Here is a 22,620-nt window from a genome sequence, read left to right on the forward strand (position 1 = left end):
GGTCGGCCGAACATGCTGAGCATGTTCGGCCGACCCGAAGTGCAGAAGGAGTTCGACTCAGCTGTTCCAATATCTGGATCGGCTAAGCTGAACCTCCGGCAGGCTACTCGCTGCTGTTCGGCCTCATCCTCAGATGCCGAACAGCAGTGAGTAAATAGCCAAACTAAATGGAAACGGGGTATAGTGAATAGCCCGTCCAGCAGCCCTTCGGTTCTACTGAACCGAAGGGGTCCTGGGGCCGACACTAGCCGAAGGATCAGCCAAAGCTACGGCTAGGTCCTTCGGCAGCTTAGTGAATTGACCCCTTTGTAAATCAGGCCCACAAATTGCAAACATTTTTTATTATAGGCAGCCTGTCTCTGCCTGTCAATCATGTACTAAACTGCATGGACGATACTTATGACAAAAAACAAATGATAGACTCACTATTCAGTATAGAAAATATATTATTACGTAAAGGATATATTCAATACATTCTTTCCCCGACTTTATTTCAGCCATTCTTTTATAATCTCTCCTTAGATCTCTACTCTGTTTAGTCTAGATAATACCTAAACCATAATCTGAAATGTATCCAGATTTAATCTGTGTGCTGTATAAATCAACACTATTTGTATATCTCTTAAAACATACATATACATTAACCCTTGATTTACTGTTAGTTCAATAGGCATTTTCTAGCTCACGTTGATTCGATTTATTTCGAATCCTGACAAGATGAGGTTTCTTGTTCTTTGAAGTCTTCACCGTTTCCTTGCCAATGTTTTTCAACTCTGACTGGTTGTGGAAGCGAGTGTAGCGCTTACAACGACATGATGTGACCAGTCTGATTTTGTATGTCCGCACTTCATTGTCAGGGCATAAGAGCTGAACGCGTTGTGTGTGACTGTGGGCCGGCACGCAGCGGTAATCTGATGAGCTTTGGCGCCACCATTTTCCTCGACCGATGGAGTTTGGTAGGAGATGAGAGGGTATGCATTGACCAGAACAGACCAGCTCTTTGGCTGGCTTCAGACTGCGGCATGGACCATCTGTAATATACTGAGTGGAATGCAGCTCTCTACAGCTAAATTCAGAAGGATCTAAAGAATAAAGAAAAAATAGACATTATGGACATGTTGATACCTTGACATAACTATAAAAGTTCACATGCAGTATATAATAAGCATCAGATATGAATGGAATTAAAATAACCTATTATTTAGAATGGAGTAAACCATTCTGAAAAGTAGTTTTATAACTCTGTCTAATAAAAGTTAATGGCACCATATACACATTGCGATGTACTTAGCATTTCAGTTCATTTTAAGACAAAGGAAAAGCTGTTCCTGCCTATAAGCAGCATCGTGAAAAGCTGCCACTGGTAATTCAGAGCAAACAGCCCAAGCCAGCTTATTCACAATACAGGTCAAGAAGAGTAGCATTTTACTGTAACTGCAAGCAATATGTCCCATTTAGAATACATTGGCTAAAGTTCTTATTATCTGTGCATGTGATTGTATTAAGTGAATCTATAACCAAAACTTTTTTTTAGAAAAGGAATGGTTATAACCAATATCAGTATCTTTTTCTGCCTGTACCCTATTGTGCAGACTTTTCTTCACTTCCTTTCTAGGAAACACTACTGGCGACCATTGTCATTAAGAGCAATAGTGATAGGTATTCCAACATTTTAACAAATGTCCCCCAAGCAGGAAGAGAAGGATATCTTTCAATGGAGACACCTTTTCCAGTGACAGCTATCCAGGGGAGGCCTTTAACAGATGTACAGTAAAACTATATAGTACTTTAATGGATGTATACTATATTCTCTACCAGCACCAGAATCAATTGAATCTCAGTATATTTATATGTATTTACTTAATAGAAATCATTGTAATGGTAATGCTTTACATGCAAGTTATTTAATACTGCAAAGGGGGATTCTCAACTGGTATTTGCAGGGACAAACCATACATGAGACAGAGGCACCCGGGGACAGTCCACACAGGTCTATTCTTTTATTCAGCAGGGCAACAAACAAACACAGTTTCAATGCAGAAGGGCTTTATACAGCAAGTTCAAAGCAGAAAACTTTCTAGGAGACAAAACAGGAAGTGAAAGGAAATTCCTGCAAAGTGAGGGTAAACCCTCTCCTATATAGCTGTCACTGGAAAAGAAGCATGGGAATATAGTTTATAATTAAACTTTTGAGATTCAATCATTTTGGTGCTGGAGGCACTGGCGGAACTACCAGGGTCGCAATTTGCATTTACTCAGGGGTGCGGAATTTGTATCGCCCGACGCCCGGACATGCAGTTCAGCTCAGCTTTGGGCAAGCAGCCGGGTTATAAAGTTTTGTTGTTGTTTTTTTTTTTTTTTCTTTACTGAGTTGAGCAGCGAGGAACAGAGCATCAGGCAATTCTGCCGACAACCCTCAGATGTCCCCCCACCTCTCCTGCTGCTGAGAGCCGTTATACAGAGAAGAAGGTAAGGAGGCGAGGGACAGGTCACACACCTGGGGGTCAAAGGGAGATCGTTCTTCATCTTCCAGCAAGCTAGCTCCGCAGATATTTTTGCTGCCCTGCTCTCACTAGGCATAAATCTTCACACACAAACATTAACATGTAGGCGGGGAAGTGTGTGGGTGCGGGTGCTGGTGATATAGTGGCTCACTTTTATCATAATGCATTGCTGGGACTTGTAGTCCCGCATAGCTGGTGGTATTCGGCATTGCTGTATGATGATTATACAGCAATGCAGAATAGCTCCAACTATGTAGGACTACAAGTCCCAGCAATGCATTATATTTTTAAGTAGGGATACACCACTGCCAATACTGAGCATTTTCACGAGTACTTATACTCATGAAAATGCGCCGATACTAAACGCAGATACCGGTGTTCTGTCGAGAACGCCAATGTCGTCGAATTTGCCGACCTCAGCATCTGTGCTTGCTCACAGACCAATATTATCAAGGAAACAGGCATTTATTTACAAAGTATTTAGCTTAAATTGTTAATTGTGACCGTTAATAATATTCCATCCGTCATATACGGCCATGGACGGTATATTATTACCGGTCACAATTAACCATTACAAACTAATACTTTGTAAATAAATGCCGATTTCCTCGTTAATCCCGTCTGTACATAAACACAGATACTGGGTTGGCGTTCTCGACAGAACACCGCACTGAAATTTTAAACAAGCGGCTGCCCGAGGTCCCGCACTTGCTGGGGACCTCGGCAGCCTTCCTGTTAACCATGCGGTGCCATGGTGGTTGGGGGGGCCTTCATGGTTTCTTGCACTGGGGCCCTGAAGATTCTAGTTACGCCTCTGGCTGGAGGATATAGTATACATTCTAAGTCCCATATAGTATGCATACATTAAAGTCCTCTCCTAGAAAACTGTCACCGGAAAAGGTATCTCAACTGGAATATTTTCCTTCTATTACTGTTTGGGTGACCACTGTTAACATGTTAAATCTCGTATCACATTTGCTCCTGATGACAATGGTTACCAGGATAAATAGGATGCATCTCTTCTGTGGAGACACAGACTGCAATGTTGATGTACTAAACATTCCCTGCTATATCCAAAGCTTAAAAAATAGAACAAGAGGGGCGTGGCCAGGCCATGGACGCGTGAGGAGTGAGACCCTGAAGCTCCGGGCCCGACTCACCACTTACATCGCTCTTTCCATAGCCTCCCCGCATGCCGCAGGTCACCGAATCTATGCACTATTGACTAATAGGACGTGCATTGTATGGTTTTGTGTTATAATACTCGGCTATGTTCTTTTCTCAAGTGCTCCCTACCCCCTGATGCCCTACCTTAGGTTAATCCATAATTCATGTGGGCTGATTAAGTGTCTAGGAAGTCCCCGCGGAGCTCGTCCGTCATGCCAAGTTGCAGGGGATGGCCCATGGTGGCTTTGACTCACTCGCGAGGTAGATAGATACTGTATGTATCCTCCCCTTTCTGTTCCGCCGGAACCGGTGGACCGGATGGGGCGGGTGAGCTTCTCGGGGACTAAGCGCTTGGTGAGCTTTCCCTCCTTCAGGGCTATATACCTATGCCCCTAACATGCAGAGTTACAGTTTACATGGGTAATTAGAAGAAAGTTTGTACCTTCAGGTGGAACCGGTCCGAATTTACACCAAGTGCCCTTCTCCCTCCCCTCCCCCCCTTATAACGAGGAAAGAGTTGGTTGTTTATTGTTTTATAATTTGAATTATCAAGTGTTAAGTCGTGTGCCCGGAGCGTATGGATACCTCCGAGTCCCTTGTTTTGGTTGCTTCCCCCAATAGGCCCTACTCTCCTTGGGTGTTCATCCTTGTGAGGGTATTTCGGAAGCGGCGGTTCGCTTCCATTAGTTGTTTTCCCGCTTCACCCCCTCTTCCACTCTTTGTCTGTCTCTCTACCTACTTCCCCTCTCCCTTACAGCCGGTTGCCGACTGACTGTTCGTCTCTTCGCCTTTCAACCCCTAGTGTCTCCACCCCCCCGTCGTCTCTACCCCCCATCTCTCACACCGTTATGGCCCCACTTAAGTTGGTTTCGTATAATGTTAGAGGCCTTAATATACCTGAAAAGCGGAGGATGATCCTCTCTGAGCTACACCGTCAGCGGACTCAAATAGGGTTCCTCCAGGAGACTCATTTCGCAGCGGTTAAACCCCCTACACTCCGAGATCGTTACTACCCCAAAAGAGGACTTTGCTTTCAGCCACAGTGACAAGCTAAGCTTTTTAAACACACTGGGCTATTGATTACAGGAAGAACTGTTCTTTTACATTCATTATCTGGGGGGAAAAAAGGTTACATATATCAGACACAATGACCCCTATTTTATGTCTAACAACATGAGCACACAGACATTTTCATTCAGTCAATAAAATAAAGGCTGAAGGAAAACTTCAGCAAATCATCCCAGCAGGTTAAAGGCCCGTGGTTGAATGGACCGAATAAAAACTGGTGGATCATATTGTATCTACCAGTAAATATGTTGCATTCAAGCCCCCTCAATTGATTCAGTGTGGTATGTATTATATATTTGACAAAAAATGCATAGCCTTTCTCCTATAAAGTATATCAGCTTGACACACAAAGGATTAAATTATATGTAAAGTCAATAACTAAAGTCTCATAAAATCTTTAACATGTAAATTTCAGCAGATTATTTTCAATGTTTTAAATATGTACCTTATTATTATTTATAACATTTCTACCTTGCTTTTACTATTAAAGGGAGAAAAGGCTCTGTCCCCATGTTCCAATTATGCTCTTGCATTGTCATCCTGTCACAAGGGTTTCCAATAGAGACTACAATATGCACACTATGCAGGCATAGTCCACTGTCATCACCATCAGAAAACCCACCCTGAGAAATGGCATGCAGAAATTAATGGAGTGCATGAATGTAGACAAAACCTGGTGGCATACAGACTACAGGAGATCAGCAGCATGCAGATGAAACAAAGAATTGTTGTTAAAAAAATATTTGATACACCGTGCTTTAGAAAACGAATTACCATTTGGCTAGAGTTTACTTCTACTTAAATTATATTATCCTTATATAGCTGTGAGTGTGCTTATGCTTCAAGAGGGGGGCCTAAGATGCTTCCCTTTTAAAACATTAGCCAAGGTAGCAGTAAGAAAACTGGCAGAGGGTTTATTTCTAACTTACCTACTCCTGATGGGGACAAGTAAGTTACTACCTCTTATTCAGTTCTTAGAACCTTTTACCAATTTACTTACTGATATGTTAATTGTAAAAGTAAGTTGGTTGAAAGAAAAATTAAACAAAAGCTCCCAAAGTCTTCTTTCTTAGTTTTCCAGGACCAGAATGATGGAATCTCAAAATAGTTTAATTAAAAACTATATTTCCATGTTCCAGTTAGTTGTATGCAGCCAGTCCCATGCAGTTAGTCTTAATTACAAGGTGTATTTACGTAATAAAAAACATAGACTAACTGACTAACTGCTTAAGTGTCCAGCACATGTCCTTATTTAGTGTACTGTCAGCACTCGGTCTTTTCGCTCAGCAGCAGGCTCTCACAGCAGAGAGGAGGAGAGAGAGAGAGCGCGCCCCCAGAGCATCATTCAACTCACATATATAAAGGCCTGTGTACATTTGAGTAGCTTGAAATTAGGCTAATTGAAGAGGACTTCGACATAGTGGGTATAGCTGAAACCTGGCTGGACAGCACGCATGACTGGGCTACTAGGGGTATAACCTGTTTAGGAGGGACAGAGGTGGGAGAAGGGGAGGGGGAGTTGACTGCTTGCTTGTATACAGCCTGTGGATTACCTTTCAAACTAAACATTTTCAGAATACAAAACCATTTGCATCTATACAGCTTTTTCTTTTGGTTCACCAAGAGGTCTTGTGTGAATAAATATTGATCCCCAGGAGGACTAAGACTGCACATAGCTTCAAATTCTTCCCTACAATTCAACAAATCAGTGCTGCACTCACTGGTGGATTACTACAGGCAAATCTTTTTTTATTTAATTCCCATAAATGTGAATCCTGGCCTGGCAGAACATGCAAAGCTGTGATGACAGTTGATGAAAATGTTCAGATTAGAAGCATTTAAAATATCAAGCTGAATGAGGAAACTAAAGCATGCATATAGCTAAAACTCTAATCAGTAAATCCAGTTCATCATGAACACTCTAGGAAGCCTTTATTCTCCACATAGCTATTGCTGCTGGCAAGCTGTGATGACAGCGTTCAGCCCTATAGATCAACTGAGTAACATAGTGTGCCAGAGGCACTTTTAAGTTCAAACGTTTACAAGATGATAAATATGTAGTCCAATCTAGTCCTCAATTGTCAGTACAAATACTTTTCTATGGGGAGGTGAGGGCTCTTGTAAGAGTCGGACACTCTATCCAAGCACTTCTGTTTTAAAGTGAAACTGCCCATTTCTTAAACACCATCTCCATCTACTCCCTCTGGTCACTGACATACACAGAGAGAAGTGATGCATAGGATACATGAGAAGGGCAGAAGAGACGGAGTTCACTGATTATACACCATTATGTTGTTGAAAAGATGACTAATTTATACACTGGCTGTCCAAAATAAGTCACCACCTGAATTTTGCTAAGTAAATAAGTCAGCACCTTTCATTGGATAATTACAAGGTTCAGCAGCGTTATGGGCCCAAAAAAAATGAGGTCAGCTGTCTACCTGAATATACTGAGTGAACAGGTTTTTCCAGCAATGGATTTTTTTCCTTCTCTGATGGCACGGGTATATTCCAAGATGGCAATGCCAGGATTCATTGGGCTGAAATTGGGAAAGATTGGTTCAGGGAGCATGAGACATAATTTTCACACACGAATTGGCCACCACAGATTCCAGACCTTAACCCCATTGAGAATCCTTGGGATGTTCTGGAGAAGGCTTAACTCAGTGGTTTGTCTCTTCCATCATCACTACAAGATCTTGGTAAAAAATGGATGCAACTCTGGATGAAAATAAATGTTGTGACATTGCATAAGCTTAATAAAACAATGCCATGGTGAATGCGTGCCATATTTAAAGCTAAAGGAAGTCCACCTAAATTATTAGAGTTTGTGACTTTTTTTTCCAGGCAGTGTATATGTGATTTTTGTAAACATTGGTAAAGGTAAATGTTACTTTAAAGTAGAACTAAAGCCTGCCAGCTTTTATTCAGGCCACATAAGGGCCTGGTATGTTTCTTTGGGGGTGTCCCACACCATATTTTACAAAGAAAAACAGGTTGGTAGGAAATTGTTAATTACCAGCAATTTTGATGACTTTCTTTTTTTTTTTGTAAATGTTATTTTGTGCGGTAGTACATTGTATACACCAGGGGTAGGCAACCTTGGCTCTGCAGTTGTGCTGGAACTACAAATCCCATCATGCTTCTGCCTCTGGGAGTCATGCCTGTGGTTTGCAATACCTTATGGGATTTGTAGTTTCAGCACAGCTGAAGAGCCACGGTTGCCTACCCCTGGTATACACCATGCATATGCGCCACTTCACAGGCAGGTTTAGGGCATTTCCCCAGGAAGGAATTTAACCCCTTAGTGACCAAGGCCTTTTTTATGTTTTTTTGTACCCATGTTATAATCTACATTTTAGGCCTGAAAATTACTTCAAACCCCAACACATTATATATTTTCTGAAAGCCAAGACCCCGTAGAATAAAATGTTGGCAGTTTTAAATTTTTATGTTGCACGATATTAGCGCAACGTATTATCAAACTACAGAATTTAGTGAAAAATGCCCCAAAACACAATTAAATACCCATTTTTTTAAATAAAATATAAAAGAGAAGGTTACCACGAGTAAATAGATACCCAACATGCCTAGGTTAAAAATTATGTGCGTCCGTGAAACTGTGACAAAATTCAGTATCCCAAAAAGTCCATAGATGACGCTTTAAAAGCCCCCACAGGTCATCAATTTAGATATACGTGTAAATATTGGCACACCCGTGTGTTTATGTGAAGACGTGCGTGCTCGCGGGGGCCTGGATCTCTGCCTGTATCTGACTACTGTCTCCTCATTGGAGCCATCCTGTTTTCATCCATCCCTTGGCGGGGAAACCCTGTGGATCGCAACCTGGTACCAGCAAGCAGTCAAGCCCATCTCCACCATCAGGAGCTCTGGTGAACACTGGCTGGTCGTTAGACTCCGCCCCTCAGGGAAGCCCGTGTCACCTGCCAGGGGATGTCACCATAACAAGCACTGACAGCTATGGGACCGGAAGTCATGTAATCTGCATCGCTCCCGATCCCATAATACAGGAAGGATATCGGTGAATGGACGTTCGCCGATCTCCTCCCCCAGGTTCCCCCCGACACAAAAAAAGTCGGGCCCGTAGGCGGGGCAGTGGAGCCCGGGAAGCCTGGCGGGCGGGGGAGCGGCCCGTTTACCGGCCCAGAGAAGCAATCAGGTCACCTGATCGCTTCTATTGTAAAGCCAACAGTCGGCTTTACAATTGCAAACAGACTCCCGGCGTCTTTAGCTGCCAGGAGTCTGTTTAAACGGGCCCAGTGCCGGTGACGTACCATGGACGTCAATTGTCACTAAGCATTTAAAGGAATTGGGCATTTTTAAAAACATCTTTGCATTATTACATGTCCCCAGGTAGTGTCAAGCCTGTAATTAAATTTTTTTTTTAAATCACTTGCCAAATACTGAAGAAAATGGTCATTACTGATTTTTCAGATTTGGCTCCATTTGATTTCTATAGGGTATGGTTCTGGTATCTACCAAATAGATCTACCATTCAAAAGTTCACCAAACCCACGCCACACTGAACCCAAGTATGTTCATCTCATCACTAATCCTGTTCAGTGAGTTTGGTAAAACATAGCTACCATTTTGTAGATTGTCCAGTGCCACCCAACTCCTAAAGAAATGTAGTTATGTAAATTCATTATAAAAATGTCATACCATTGCCGCATGGGAGATCAAAAAGTACTTGTGTTATACATGTGTCTGTGGAAAAAGTTGGTGAACTGTTAGCAGATGAGCTATGCCATCAGGCAGAGGACAGCACACCACTTGCCAAGGCAAATGGAACCTGTATGCACAATCACTGAATCAAGTTCATGTACCAGGCACTCACGTTTTACATTTTCCATACCCCCGTATATTTGTGGGGGTTCTTACACAATGTATTAGGCAGAAAGCCCCCATTTCCTCCTGAGTGTTGCATGTTTCCTAAATCATGACAGCACTCACCATGAACATTCCAATTATTCTCAATGGTTCTATACACAGTGTATCGCTGCAGCAGAGGAGGAGACAGGTAGGAGGGAGCGCTGTCACAGTCGGCCAGTTCGGAGGATCAGGTGAGTATAACTTTGTTATTTTTGACCCTAGGCAAACATAAGCACTTAACCCTTGCAATGCAGGTGTAGCCCCACTGCAAGAGTTAATAAAAATTGTACCTGGAGTTGTCATTTAATGTGTGCTTTGTTGAAAAAGTACATGAACTTCTTTTTAGGCAATTTTGTGCATTTTAGGTCAAATAGATATCCAAAGGTGCACTTGATGCATATTTTAGCTCAATTATGCACCTAACAACTGTCTCCTCCTACAACAAAACTAGCATTCTGTTGGCTCATTGGCTGAAACAAAAACACTTAAGACTAAAAATGCCTTAAAAAAAGTGCTTAAAAAAACTTTCAATAGCGCCTGAAATCGCTCATGCTCAATCAAGTGTGAATGGGGACACAAACACTGATGGACTGCTTGGGGCAGAGCAATACCCTTATATCAAAGTTCCTTATTGTTGCCATTTTACTGATCACATATAAAGGAGTACAATGCTGCTTTTAACAGAGAAACTGAAAAAAAAAGATTTTTAAAGCATATATTCTCTACCCCGGGGGGTGTCATGTCTAATTCAAATGCTTTCACAGATGAATGGGTCTGCAAATCCAACTTAACAAGCCTTCCAGAATTTTGCAATAACTTAGCCTAATGCTTCAAAGCACATATTAAATGTTTCTTGTGGCATCAAGGCAGGCCCTGGTTTAACTCTATTATTGATTTATAGTAAGGGTGGGAGGAAACTGCTGTTGTATTTTGTTGATTTATTGTGAAATCCTGTTGCAGTAAAACAGCCATTGCATATGGAAATATAAAAAAAACCGAACAGTTTGCAGAACAAATATGTTTATGTTCCCAGTTATATACACTAGTTAATATCTGCCCACTCTTTTATTTTCATGATGTTCTCTCTTTTTAAGCCTCACATCATCTATTCTTGAATTATACCAGTCAACTTCCCATATCACACACTTTGAATGGCCATACCTAGCCTAATGTTTTCAAAGAATTTGATAATGTCGAGCATCATTTGCAATGATCAAGCTATGATGTACATGTCAAAAGGCCAGCCTATCTAAAAGCGGTATTTCAGTTGAAGTGGACCTCAACACAAAAACTGAAGTTTGCGAAGATTTGCTATGTTATAGGAAAGATTTAGAAAGGTCAATTGTGCTGTACTTAGAAAATGTACCTTGTATTTTGAATTTCTCTTGCAAAATAGCAGAGAACTTCCTGGAATGTGAGGGTGCCTCGGAAAACACCTGTGCCTTCAGTCTTTAATCTGTGTATCTGCAGTTTGAGATCTAAGGCACTGCTGTCTCTGATTCTAGTCACAGAAGTGGAGTGTATTTGGTGATGCCCAAACTGTGCTTCTCGCTGTTCTCTGTTTCTGGGAGACAGTGCATAAGAACCAAAGAGGAGTGGGGATGAGGCACTAGACTACACATTTTCTCCAGTTGAATAGGAGCAATATTTGGGCCTCATAGCTCAGTTCTCACAACTCTTCACAAAAATGAGGGTCCCTCATAATGGGAGGGGATGCCCAGAATGAGAATGTGAATTAAGAATTAAAATGAAGACTAAAAATAACATCAGGCAATTATCTCAGAGGTCCAAAAACCTTTTTCGGCTTTACAAATGATAACAAGAAGCTATGCACAGCCAACATGTTTCAGGGGCCTGAAATCGCGCTTCATCAGGACTACATACCTAAAAATGCATTAAATTGGGGCTACAAATAAGTTTTTATCATTGTTCAATATCCTATATAGTATTGTTATTAAAAGTCGTATTTAATGTTGGCTGTGCATATCTTCTTGTCATCATTTGTGAATCCAGTAAAAGTATTTTGGATTTGGATACAATTGTCTGGCACTCTTTTTGGTCTTCATTCCCAGTGCATAAAAGGCATAGTAAGGCAGCAAACAAGAGAAATCCACTACAGGAAATCCACTACCACAAGCAACAGGAATTGTGGAGCACCCGTGTAAGTATGCTCCTAGTGTTAGACTGACAGACTGAACAAGTCAATAAAGCTTACTGGCCTGAGTGCTCTAAAAGCAAGACCTCCCACAAATAGACATACAATGGAGAAGGACTAGCTAGAGTAGCAGTAATTGTATTGTAGATAATAGTGTGTCAATGGGAGCAATGAGAAACCTTCAAGTAATGGTGGAGAAATGTTGTGATTTAGGAATTTCAGAAAAAATCATCTTTCAGTGTGTCTTAAAGGTGATACTGTACTCCTGAATAATCAAAAACTAATGTTGATGCTTAGTGACAGACACCAAAAGATGTTCTCTTCAACATTTTTCCTGATTCATGGCTAAATCCTTCAGCTGTTTTCGTGAATAGACCCCTAAGTCTGTTAACAGAAGTATGTGTCAAGGAAAAAGGATTTTCACATGTTGTGTTGAGGATTGTTTACAAGGTGTATCAAAATGAAGGGCCCACAATACCATGCATTTCCATGTTCCAGCAATGCAAAACTGTGAAGCCATAATTCTTTGAAAATTGCCAACAAAAATGTGTAAATTGGAATAATGATTATTATTTTATATAAACTGAATCATGTACTGTAAATCAGGAGACAGCCATGTCTATGGAACAATGATTGGGAGGAGCAACTCTGAACATCGATCACTAATTTCCCTCCCTGTGATAAACCTTGCATGCCGAGTCTACAAGTACCAGTCATCTCCCCGCCACCCTCCATAGCAATAAACATGACTTTTGGTGTGCTGTCATGTTTGTGTATAAGGTTTCCAAGAGTGCTGTCAAAGAGAGGTCGCCTTGAGCATGCATGTTTGACTGCTCTCAAATGCCTAATGATACCATAAGAGAGCACATTTGACTGAATCTGTATAATCATGGAAGAAGAGTAATTCTGTCTTTTTATCATTGTATATGAGAATTGTTGGTGTACTTGAACCTTTATTACCAAAACAATAGTGTTAATTAGAGAATATTGCTTCAAAAACCCATATTGTTTCTGAAAAGGGCTGAAAATATTAGTGGTGCTGTTTTAAGAAGTGAAAATTATATATTCCTCTTGTAAACCACCTCCCCCTCCCCCCCACCAAGCTTCGAGGCGGTTAGGGATAGATTGACGGGGATCATGGTCAATGAAAAGCTGACGGCTAATTTGAAAGATTCTCACGCATAATTTGTTCTAATTTGGCAGCCGCAATTCCACAACAGTTCACTAACCATTTAGTAACTTTTTTGTTTACATTGTAAATTGTGGAATTGTGCCCCTTCTTTCTCCTATTCTTCTTTTCTCTCCATATTCCATCCTATACCTATCTGCTTTATCTTTGTCTTTTGCTGTCTAGAACCCTATATGTTCCCTGTAATTGTTATGCTCCTTTCTTACAGTCTACCACACTGGGCATTGACATTTTTATAGTCCATGACCTCATGATGTTTAGAGCAACCAAGGTCAGTTGGGGTTCATTTATACAGTGTCTGTACGGTGCCTGACACAGTGTTGATGCGCTGATCCCAGTACTTTGTTTTAGAACTTTATGGAAATGTTACAAGTGACATTTCATTCAGTTCTACGGGCACAGCAGGGTGCAAGGTGTTTTTTTCGTATCACATCCCACTGTGCAGAAAAAAAATAAGGCGTGCCATGCTTTTTTCAGTGCACACCACTGCAACGCATTGGTGTGAAAGGTGTCTATTCGTGACAGGGCAAATTGCCTTGTCTTCCGTTGGGACTCTGCTGGAAACAACGTTCAGTGCAGCACAACACATGTGGTGTGAATTGACCCTTAATGTTATCCATTGTATTACACCTCAGTATGTTCGAGTCATTTATTATGACCCACCTGATATATTGCTATTGCTATAACTATTATTGTACCTTATTGAGGTTTTGACAGATGTTCATGTCTCTTTTCCAATAAAACATTTTATGAAAGAAAAAATAATATTACTATGGCTCCCTAAATAATTTTTCTTCTTTTCGTTTCGTACAAACACACGTTGCATGGTACTGCTTTAGAACTCCTGTGTGGCCTATAATATGCTTACAATATGCAACAAAGCACTTTTATCCCATTATCATTTTATTACCAAAAATAAAACCTCAAATTATTTGTTAATAAAAAATATTTTTAATAATCCTCATCCCTCTTGGGTACGTTTACAGCATAACGGTCTTTTTCGCTGTATTGTAAACCATTTCAATAGTAACCATAGAAAGTTATTTTACAGTATCTAAATCTAGAAAAAAAGAACATGTAATTGTCGCTCTTTGGCATGGGTTGCAAGCAATGTATGGATAATGTATACTTGTATTGAGCAACCCCCTTTTGACTAAAAAAAATTAAAAATGCACTTTTGGTTAAAACAGATATGTAGATTTATGAGCAACGCATTGAGGAATTAAATTGCTGCATTATACTAAGTGTTTTACCGCCACCCCTGCTGCTTTGTCACAGTGTTTGCCCCTTTGAGGTCATCAGCTATGATAACCCCTGGGTCCTTTTTCTATTTGTTAGTTGTCAGTAGATTTTCAGTGTGAAGGCTTCACAGCATTTCTTCGCTGGCTCATTGTAGTTCTACATACCACCAATGGACATGAAAGAGCTGTGTGATTTAATTGGCAGCCTTTAAATGGATTGCCCCGGTTGAAATTAATTAAAAGCAGAATGCAAACTGTATTGCTGCATTTGTGAAATCCATTCAGTAATTTCCTGTGTGGGTGTCTGAGGCATTCTTGTTCTGAGAATGATATAAGGCACTGCATAAAAGAACATTTCTTCTACTTTTTAACACAGGGATCATTTATGAGAAGTGTAAACTGGGAAATGAGATTATGGGTGTTTTGAATTCCATCTACAGATACACGAGTCATAATACCACCATATCTGTGCTCTGAATAAATGTTTAAGCACGGTTTCCTTCAAGTGCTCAAGTATGATTTCATAACTGCTTAAATGATGTAAACCTTAATAGTTAACTTATCTTTTTTGCTCCCTTTTGGTTGAATATACAATTGAAAGTGTTGTTATATTTGTTTCATAAGTGCAAAAAAACCCTGTTGATCCTGCCAGAAATCCAGTGCAAGCATGTGTTCTGTGCACTCTGCTGTCTTACCCAAAACAATATTAGTTTTATTAATGTATACAATTATATTATAATTAGGACTACAGAAACCCCCTTTTTATGTTATGGTAATGACTAATGAGGAGTGGGTCAGGTGTTCTGTAGTCATAATATAGTTCCTGGCCTAGGGTGACAGCGCTGTTCCTCCAAATATACAGTACAATGAGTGAGTTTTGTCACCCAGGGCAGGAAGTGTATTACAGGCAAGATTACCAGGGGAAAAAAGGAAATAAGCCTGAAAAAAAGTAAACTACATGAGCTACTACAGGTATGGACTTGTAATTTGCAACTTCTTCATTTTTTTGTTCTGGGGTTTAGATACAATATAACGCACAAAAACATTTCTGCTAACTAGATCAAAATGTGTAATAGTGATTTTTTTTTAATTTTAAGTGGCCACAAGATATGGTACCTTATGGTATGATGCCTACAGACTAACTAGTATTAGTAACTGGTAATATGAGTGATTCATGAGTAATAATTATGTAATATAGGGAACATGAAGTGACCAATTTCACACATCCTGGAAAATCTATGAGGCAGAGCATTGATTATTGACCAAATGATTACTTTTCTTGAATACACAATGGGTGGAATTCATCAAAGCAATTGCTACCGTTATAGCCTCTCAAATCATTTTTTTATTTACAAATCTGTCTTTTAACATGTGCCCCTGTTTTGACCTGAGCTTGCACTATTTTTCCAACTGCACGTGTTTTGCACCTGTTTTGACCAGAGCTTGCACTACTTTTTTAATTGCATGTTTTTTGCACCTGTTTTCATCTGCACTTGTTCTACGGCTGTTTGAAACTGGAGCATCACCTAACAAAACAATCGGAAGAAGAAGTCCCCATGACCACTTATTCAAGAAACAACAGTTAAGCTTTTTGCCTGGAGTTAAAAGTCTTCTTTCCTGGAGTCTATTAAACCTCATTTATGAACAACATTACACTAGCAACATAAATCTGGCGCAAAGTGCTTTAAATATATTCCGTGCAAGTTCAAACACTCGCAAATTGCTATGATAAATTCCCCACAATGTATAATTAATTCAAGTTTGTTTGGCTCATAGTAAGTGTTGCTTGATCTCATTGGTCTATGTTGTTCATTAAATGTTATAGTCACTCATATATCATAATCGATATCTTTGCCAATTCTAAGTAAAATCTATAATAAACTAATTTATAGTTTTGGATCTGAGTTTAAGTAGGCAAATGTACCTCTTGCCTACACAGTGACAGCATCTGACAGTTCCAGCTCATTGAATCCTAATACTTTCTCTAGTGGCAGGTATAAAACCAAGCAGTAGGGCGTAATCAATAACAGACGCATGGAGCACTCTCATTTTTTATGAGCTCAACGATTACCTGTTAGATGCCACTATGTATAGGTATGTTTCCAAAAAGTGGTACAGGTGGCAGTTTTGTAAACAAACGTTCAACAAACTGGATGTGTCTTTTTTTAAGGCTGACTATATAACTACAGAAATGCAACATATATAATTATGATGAAATGCTTGTTTTTCGAAATTTGCATTTCCAGTGCCATACTTATCTTTTAGCAGAATAGGTGAGATTGTTGTGCAAATTATACTCGCCTTGTGTTCTATGCCCTTCAAACCATTGCTTGAAGCTCTTATTCTGAACAATTTATGTAACTTGGATGGTGTGACTGACTTGTATGGGTTCAACAGCTTACATGAGGAAGATAAAAATAAAGGATGTACCGTATATCAATCTGGGATGTTTGTGCTTTCAGGTTTTGAACACTGTCACATTAGGTCCCCTCATTGGAAAGCAAATGTCTTGGTCAAAGGTCTATCCATATTAGCTTATTCGGTTCCAATATTATTAATATGTCAAAACTAAAATAGGTGATTAAATATGTATGGTTCCATCAAAAACAGGGTGCATTGCAGGCACCGTTCCATGGATTGGGCTCCTGCCAAATTGTGCCTGCATAGTTCTAGCATTGACATCCCTCAGCAGAATAAAAAAAATGCTAGTTGCAATGTTTTATGCTGCACAATATTTATGCAAATGTTATTAAATTGATATTTTTAGGAAAAAGGTTTAGTGCACACAAACAGGGTGTACAATACCCAGTTTTTTTGTAAAATATAAAAAAAATTAGGTTGTGTCAGATAAATAGATACCAACATGTCAAGGCTTAAAATTGCACATGCCCATGAAATGGCAAAAAACCTCAGTGCCCAAAATTCCAATAGGCGACTCTTTAAAAATACTAAAATGTTTGCTCTAAATCCAATGTTTCCATTTCCAAATCCAATATGCAACATGGGCGCAATCATTTTCACATGTAGGTCCACCTGAAATGTATGCATTTTTAGGTGTGTATGTACATTATTTGGGGGTGGAGGAATATAATTTTTCTTTAGCATCAGATTTTGCTTCACCAGCTTCTTATGCGGCTGCTGCAGCTGGAGAAATGACAGCCTAGAAACCGGAAGTGGCAAAATCATTGTCATTTCCAGGTTCAGTAAGCCGAGGGAAGATTAGCCACTAGATGTGTGCTGATCTTCCCCCAATGCAGCCAGAGACATCCACCATGCTTACACGAGAGACAGAGGAAGGGACAGTGGAGGGTGGCACCCACCCTTTTTGTCAGCATACAAGTGATGGGGCAACTCTACAGTAGCCCAATTACATGTACAGGTGAAACTCGAATAATTAGAATATCGTGCAAAAGTAATTGCAGTAAGTGCTGCAAAAGGGGCCCAAACCAAGTACTGAGTACATATGCATGCTTGTACTTTTCAGAGGTCCTATATTGTACAATCCTTGTTTTATTGATTGCATGTAATAATCTACTTTTTTGAGGTTGTGGATTTGGGGTTCTTGGGGTTTTCATGAGCTGTAAGCCATAATCATCACAATTATGGCAAATCACGGCTTGAACTATCTTGCTTTTCATGTAATGAGTCTATCTCATATATTAGTTTCACCTTTTAATTTGCATTTGTGAAATAAATGAACTTTGCACAATATTCTAATTATTCGAGTTTCATATGAAATATATGAAAGCCTGGTGCTAGCTGAAAACAGCTAACAGCTGCTGGCATGATCTTGATTTTAACCACATTAGCACCATGATGTTTACATACATATTGTGGTCCTGAAGTGGTTAAAGAAGGCCTGGACAATATTTAAAAAATATGAAAGCTGGAATTGGCCTTTTATTAGTTTCATAAAACAATACAAATATTGTTACTGTCCTTTTTTTATTTACAGTCATATATTTAAAGGGTAAATGTTGAGTATTCAAAGAATATTCACAAATCAAGTATGCTGACATATGAAGATAAATGTTGATATTTACATGCACAATCACAGCGGCCTGACAAATTGAAGCGATTCATGTTTTTTTGGTTGCTTATTATTGCACACAGTTTTAAGATGCTAACTAACTTACATATCTAGAAGTGTCGGATCAACTTGGTATTTATGCTTTCATAAGGAACAGGTAATTTTTACTACTATTATTATCTTTTATTTATTTATTTTTTTTAATTATAATTTTTTCAGTATTTAAACATGTTTACTGATTTCTAGCGCATGCACTGGTCTGTACTGGATTCTATAAATTGTACTGTCACCTGTAATCTGTTGGGCTAAGCAATCAATTTGACAGCCAGGACCCGCCGTTTGTCTCTAATTAAGCTTTTCTCAACCTTTTTTCAATCATGGCACCTTTTAAAAGTTTGCAAATTCTTAAGGCACACCAGCAGGGCCAGATTTACTCTCTCTGATGCCCCAAGACCAGGTTTCTTTTTTTTTTCCAAAATAGTTTTATTTGTGTCGAACAAAGACAAGTTAACAGTTTTCGTCAAAAGATATTTGTATCAACACTTTTTTCAAAAGTTTCCAAAATATGTCATTCAAGTTACACGAAACAATGACATTTGAGATAACAATAACTTATAGTTATTCCGAAATAGCCATACCTCACTCCGACCTGTCAGTACAATAGTTCAAGAGACTGCAATGCGTCTCCCATGAATGTCCTTGCCGCAGGCCATTACCACCCCCTTATGCATGGCTGCTATTCACTTCCGTTTCGGTAACCCCTATTTTTTATTTTATGCCATTAAATAACATGTTAACCATAAGACTATATTCAACAAACGTTCACGTGGCTAACAATCCCCTGTGTGATAGTATTTGACAGGTTCTCTTTATTGAACCTGTCACCTCCAATACAGGAGTTTGAGCACAGTACTGTGCTGGAATTGCTGTGACAGCTGAAATGGGAAGGCTGCGAGTGCAGCTCCTCCCGTCTCAGTATTTACATGGAGCAGAGCGGAGAATGGACACCCCAGGTGTCAGGCAATAGGAATTTCACACCCTTGCAGCCCCTCTACTCCCTGCCTCCCCAAGGCCGGGCCTCAATGTTTTTTTGGGAAAACCGGCCCTGTACGACAGTCTAAAATGTAAAAAAACACATGTGGTTCCTTCCCTATGGGATTTAAAACCAAACCCTTATCCTAGACATGGCTTTGGTATGGTTTTTAAGAGAAGATCCCAGGCAAAAAAAGCACAAAAAAGTACATGGCATTTCCTCATTCACATCAGGAGCTCCCTTCATGAGAGCCCCCCCATTTCACTTCAGGAACCCCCTCCACCTCAGAAGCCTCCCCCTTGACATCAGGAAACCCCTCCACCTCAGAAGCCTCCCCCTTGACATCAGCAACCACTTTGACATCAGAAACCTCCCCCTTGACATCAGGAACCCCTTCACATCAGAAGCCTCCCCCTTCACATCAGGAACCCCCTTCACATCAAAAGCCTCCCCCTTGACATCAGAGTCCCCACCTTAAGCAAAAAATTCAAGGCACCCTGACAAGGCCAGTGCACCCTGGTTGAGAGAAGCTGCTCTAGAGCACATATAGCAGGTCCTGATACACAGAACAGGAGTCACCTTTCAAACTGGCAGCCCAACCCAGCAGAAAATCAACAGGCACTTAAGATATTCTACAAATGGTTTAAATTGACCCCATCGCCACAGGGTCCCTTGCAAACTAATCACAACCTGTTAAAAAAGAGCATCTATTCTTGCTTTCCGATGGTCCATCTTTCATATTTTGGTGCTTCACTGCTCCCCACATGCTGCAGGTGTTTAACCCTTGTGGGTGGGTTGAATACCTGCTACCCCACTGCACACTGTGGTTCTTTCTGCTGAGGGCCAGCTCATGGATCCTATAGTGAAGCACAAAGCAGTGAGAGGAAACACAACATGCGGCTGGAGAAGCAGGTATTCAAACACCTACCGTGTTTCCCCGAAAATAAGACACTGTCTTATATTTTTTTTGGCTCACAAAAACACACTAGGTCTTATTTTCGGGGTAGGTCTTATTTTTTTATATTTTTTTAAATCTATAACAATCCAAAGTTAATGCAAATTCAAATGAAATAATCAAAAATTGCAAAGTTAAGAATAGGGTGATCAGGGCAATCAAGGGTACCTTTCCAAGAGCAATTTGGTAACCAGAAAAAGCGAAGCGCACTTTCACTATAGATTCCTCACAAGCGGAGTGCATTGGGTATCCCTCCACCTGTGACAGGAGTTGGCGCTATAGAGTAAACATCGGCTTATGCGGCTCTGCTCCCTGTGCTGCCGCCTCACTTCCTCTAGTGCTGGCTTCATTGGCACCGCTGATTCTCTCCCGCGGCTCTTCAGGTTCCCCCTTATGCCACCACCGGCCCTGGCAATGGTCAGAACTAGGTCTTATTTTCGGAGTAGGTCATATATTTTAGCAATTCCCAAAAATAGTACTAGGTCTTATTTTCGGGGTAGGTCTTATTTTCAGGGAAACAGGGTAGGAGAGCAGAATACCCATAGCGGCTGGGAGCAGCAAACCACCAGCATCTTTTTACAGGGTGTGCTCAGTTTACAGGTGACTTTGTAGTGACAGGTTCACTTTAAGTAATTTAAAGGTGTGTTAGGTGTGTTAGTACATTGGAAAGTAAATTGGAAGGTCAAGCACAGCGGCCTAAATTTGAATTTCAGGTATACTAGACGCCATTACAGGAGGTGACCGTAAGAGACAGCAGATAAAAAGTGGCAAAGGAGCTTGTGATGGATTATAGAAGTGACCGTTTTGTTAGTGGAGGACCATTGGGACAATAGAGGAAGGTAATGAAAAAGTAATGAACAAGTACTGTGGTAATTAGTGTAAGGAAGGGACATATTTTAAAGACGCTTTACAAAGCAAATGTGAAAGTACATGTAGGTATCCTGAGAAGTGATGGAGAGCATTGGGTGCCTCCAAGGAGGTAGGTGGGAGTTAGATAAAATGACAGTGTCATTAAAATTAAAAGGATGTGAGGGGATGGTATAGAAGGTGAATAGGGGAAGGACATTAAGCTCTGTTGTCTCCTGGTAACATGTTAAGAAGCTCTTAGATATAGGTACAGAGATGGTTGACATGTTAATGCAGAGGGAGATGGGTTGGATAGATGGATCTGGTGTTAGGAGCATGTCTAATGCTTCCTTGCCTGTCGCAGCTTCTCTGATCCTCCTGGTGGTTACTTGCTGCCACCCAGACTTCTTGTCAGCTGTGTATAATGAGCCTGGCCACACCCCCTCAACATATTTCCCTCACTGCATCAGCTGTGCATTACAATCCTGGTCACACCCCCTCAGCACCTTTCCTAACTACTTCATCAGCTGTGTATAATGATCCTGGTCACACCCCCTCAGCACTAGGGTTGGGCTCGATGTTTGAGCCGAACATGAGTTCGACTCGAACATTGCCAGTTTGTGTGTTCGGCGAACACACGAAATGTCAAGGTGTTCAGCGGGCTATTCGCCGCCGAGCACCCCACACAAGGCACTGTGCCTTGCGAGCCCTGATTGGCTAAAGCCAAGACTTTGCCCAATTAGGGCACAGAGTACAGTGAGAGTCATGATGATTCTGCCCAATCATGGCTCACCCTTTTACAACTGTAAACAGTTAGGCAGAGCTAGCTGTCACTGCTCGCTCTGCCCAAATGTTTATATGTTACCTGCATCTGTCAAAATGCCATTATGCGGCGGGAGTTCGTTGCAGCGGACGGGAAGGCGGTCGTCGTTTGAAAAAAAAATTATTTCTATTTATTTTATTTTTTATTTTATTTATTATTTTGTCGAGTTGTTGTTGTCGTGGACAATGCTGGATGTCGTGATTGACCCTGGATTACATCGGTGGATCAATTAAAGGATTTGTCAAAAAATTGTATTTTGTTTTATATCCAAATGGATTTTTTTCAAAAGTCTGGACTTTTATTTACAATTTTATTTAATCCATTAGTTAATGGGTAGGGTCCCGAGTGACGAGTCCCGATCCTTGCGTCTGCTGCGGCTGCCACCCGCAGTGTGTGTTGTGTGACCAGGGCCGCCATCAGGGGGGTACGGCCATCACTAATGTGAGGGGCCCACATGACTAGCGGGGCCCGAGATTTTTCCCCTCAAAGCGCGGAACGAGGCATGCACTCATGTAGGAGAGGAGCACAACTGCTGGACTGTTAAGGTAAGTTTTTTTTTTAAAGCAGCTGCAGAGGGAGGGGGCTGTTTAGAGACACACACTGTGGTGGGGGGAGTGTTTGCAGGGACACACACTGTGGTGGTGGTGGTAGGGGAGAGAGGGGGGGCCGTTTGCAGGGACACACACTGTGGTGGTGGTGGGGGAGAGAGGGGGGGC

General features: G+C 40.8%; 1 protein-coding gene across 1 annotated transcript in view; it reads right to left on the minus strand.

Moving 5' to 3' along the window:
* Positions 1 to 480: 480 nt before the first annotated feature.
* The window catches only part of SOST (sclerostin), a 37,223-nt gene continuing 15,083 nt past the window's right edge, over positions 481 to 22,620 (minus strand). The window contains exon 2 of the mRNA XM_018566240.1: positions 481 to 1,082. Within this exon, the coding sequence (XP_018421742.1) occupies positions 664 to 1,082 (419 nt within the window). The 3' untranslated portion in view covers positions 481 to 663. The remainder of the gene's footprint in view (positions 1,083 to 22,620) is intronic.

This window comes from Nanorana parkeri, unplaced genomic scaffold (assembly GCF_000935625.1).
Source record: "Nanorana parkeri isolate BGI_ZX_2015 unplaced genomic scaffold, ASM93562v1 scaffold927, whole genome shotgun sequence".
Classification (NCBI taxonomy): Eukaryota; Metazoa; Chordata; class Amphibia; order Anura; family Dicroglossidae; genus Nanorana; species Nanorana parkeri.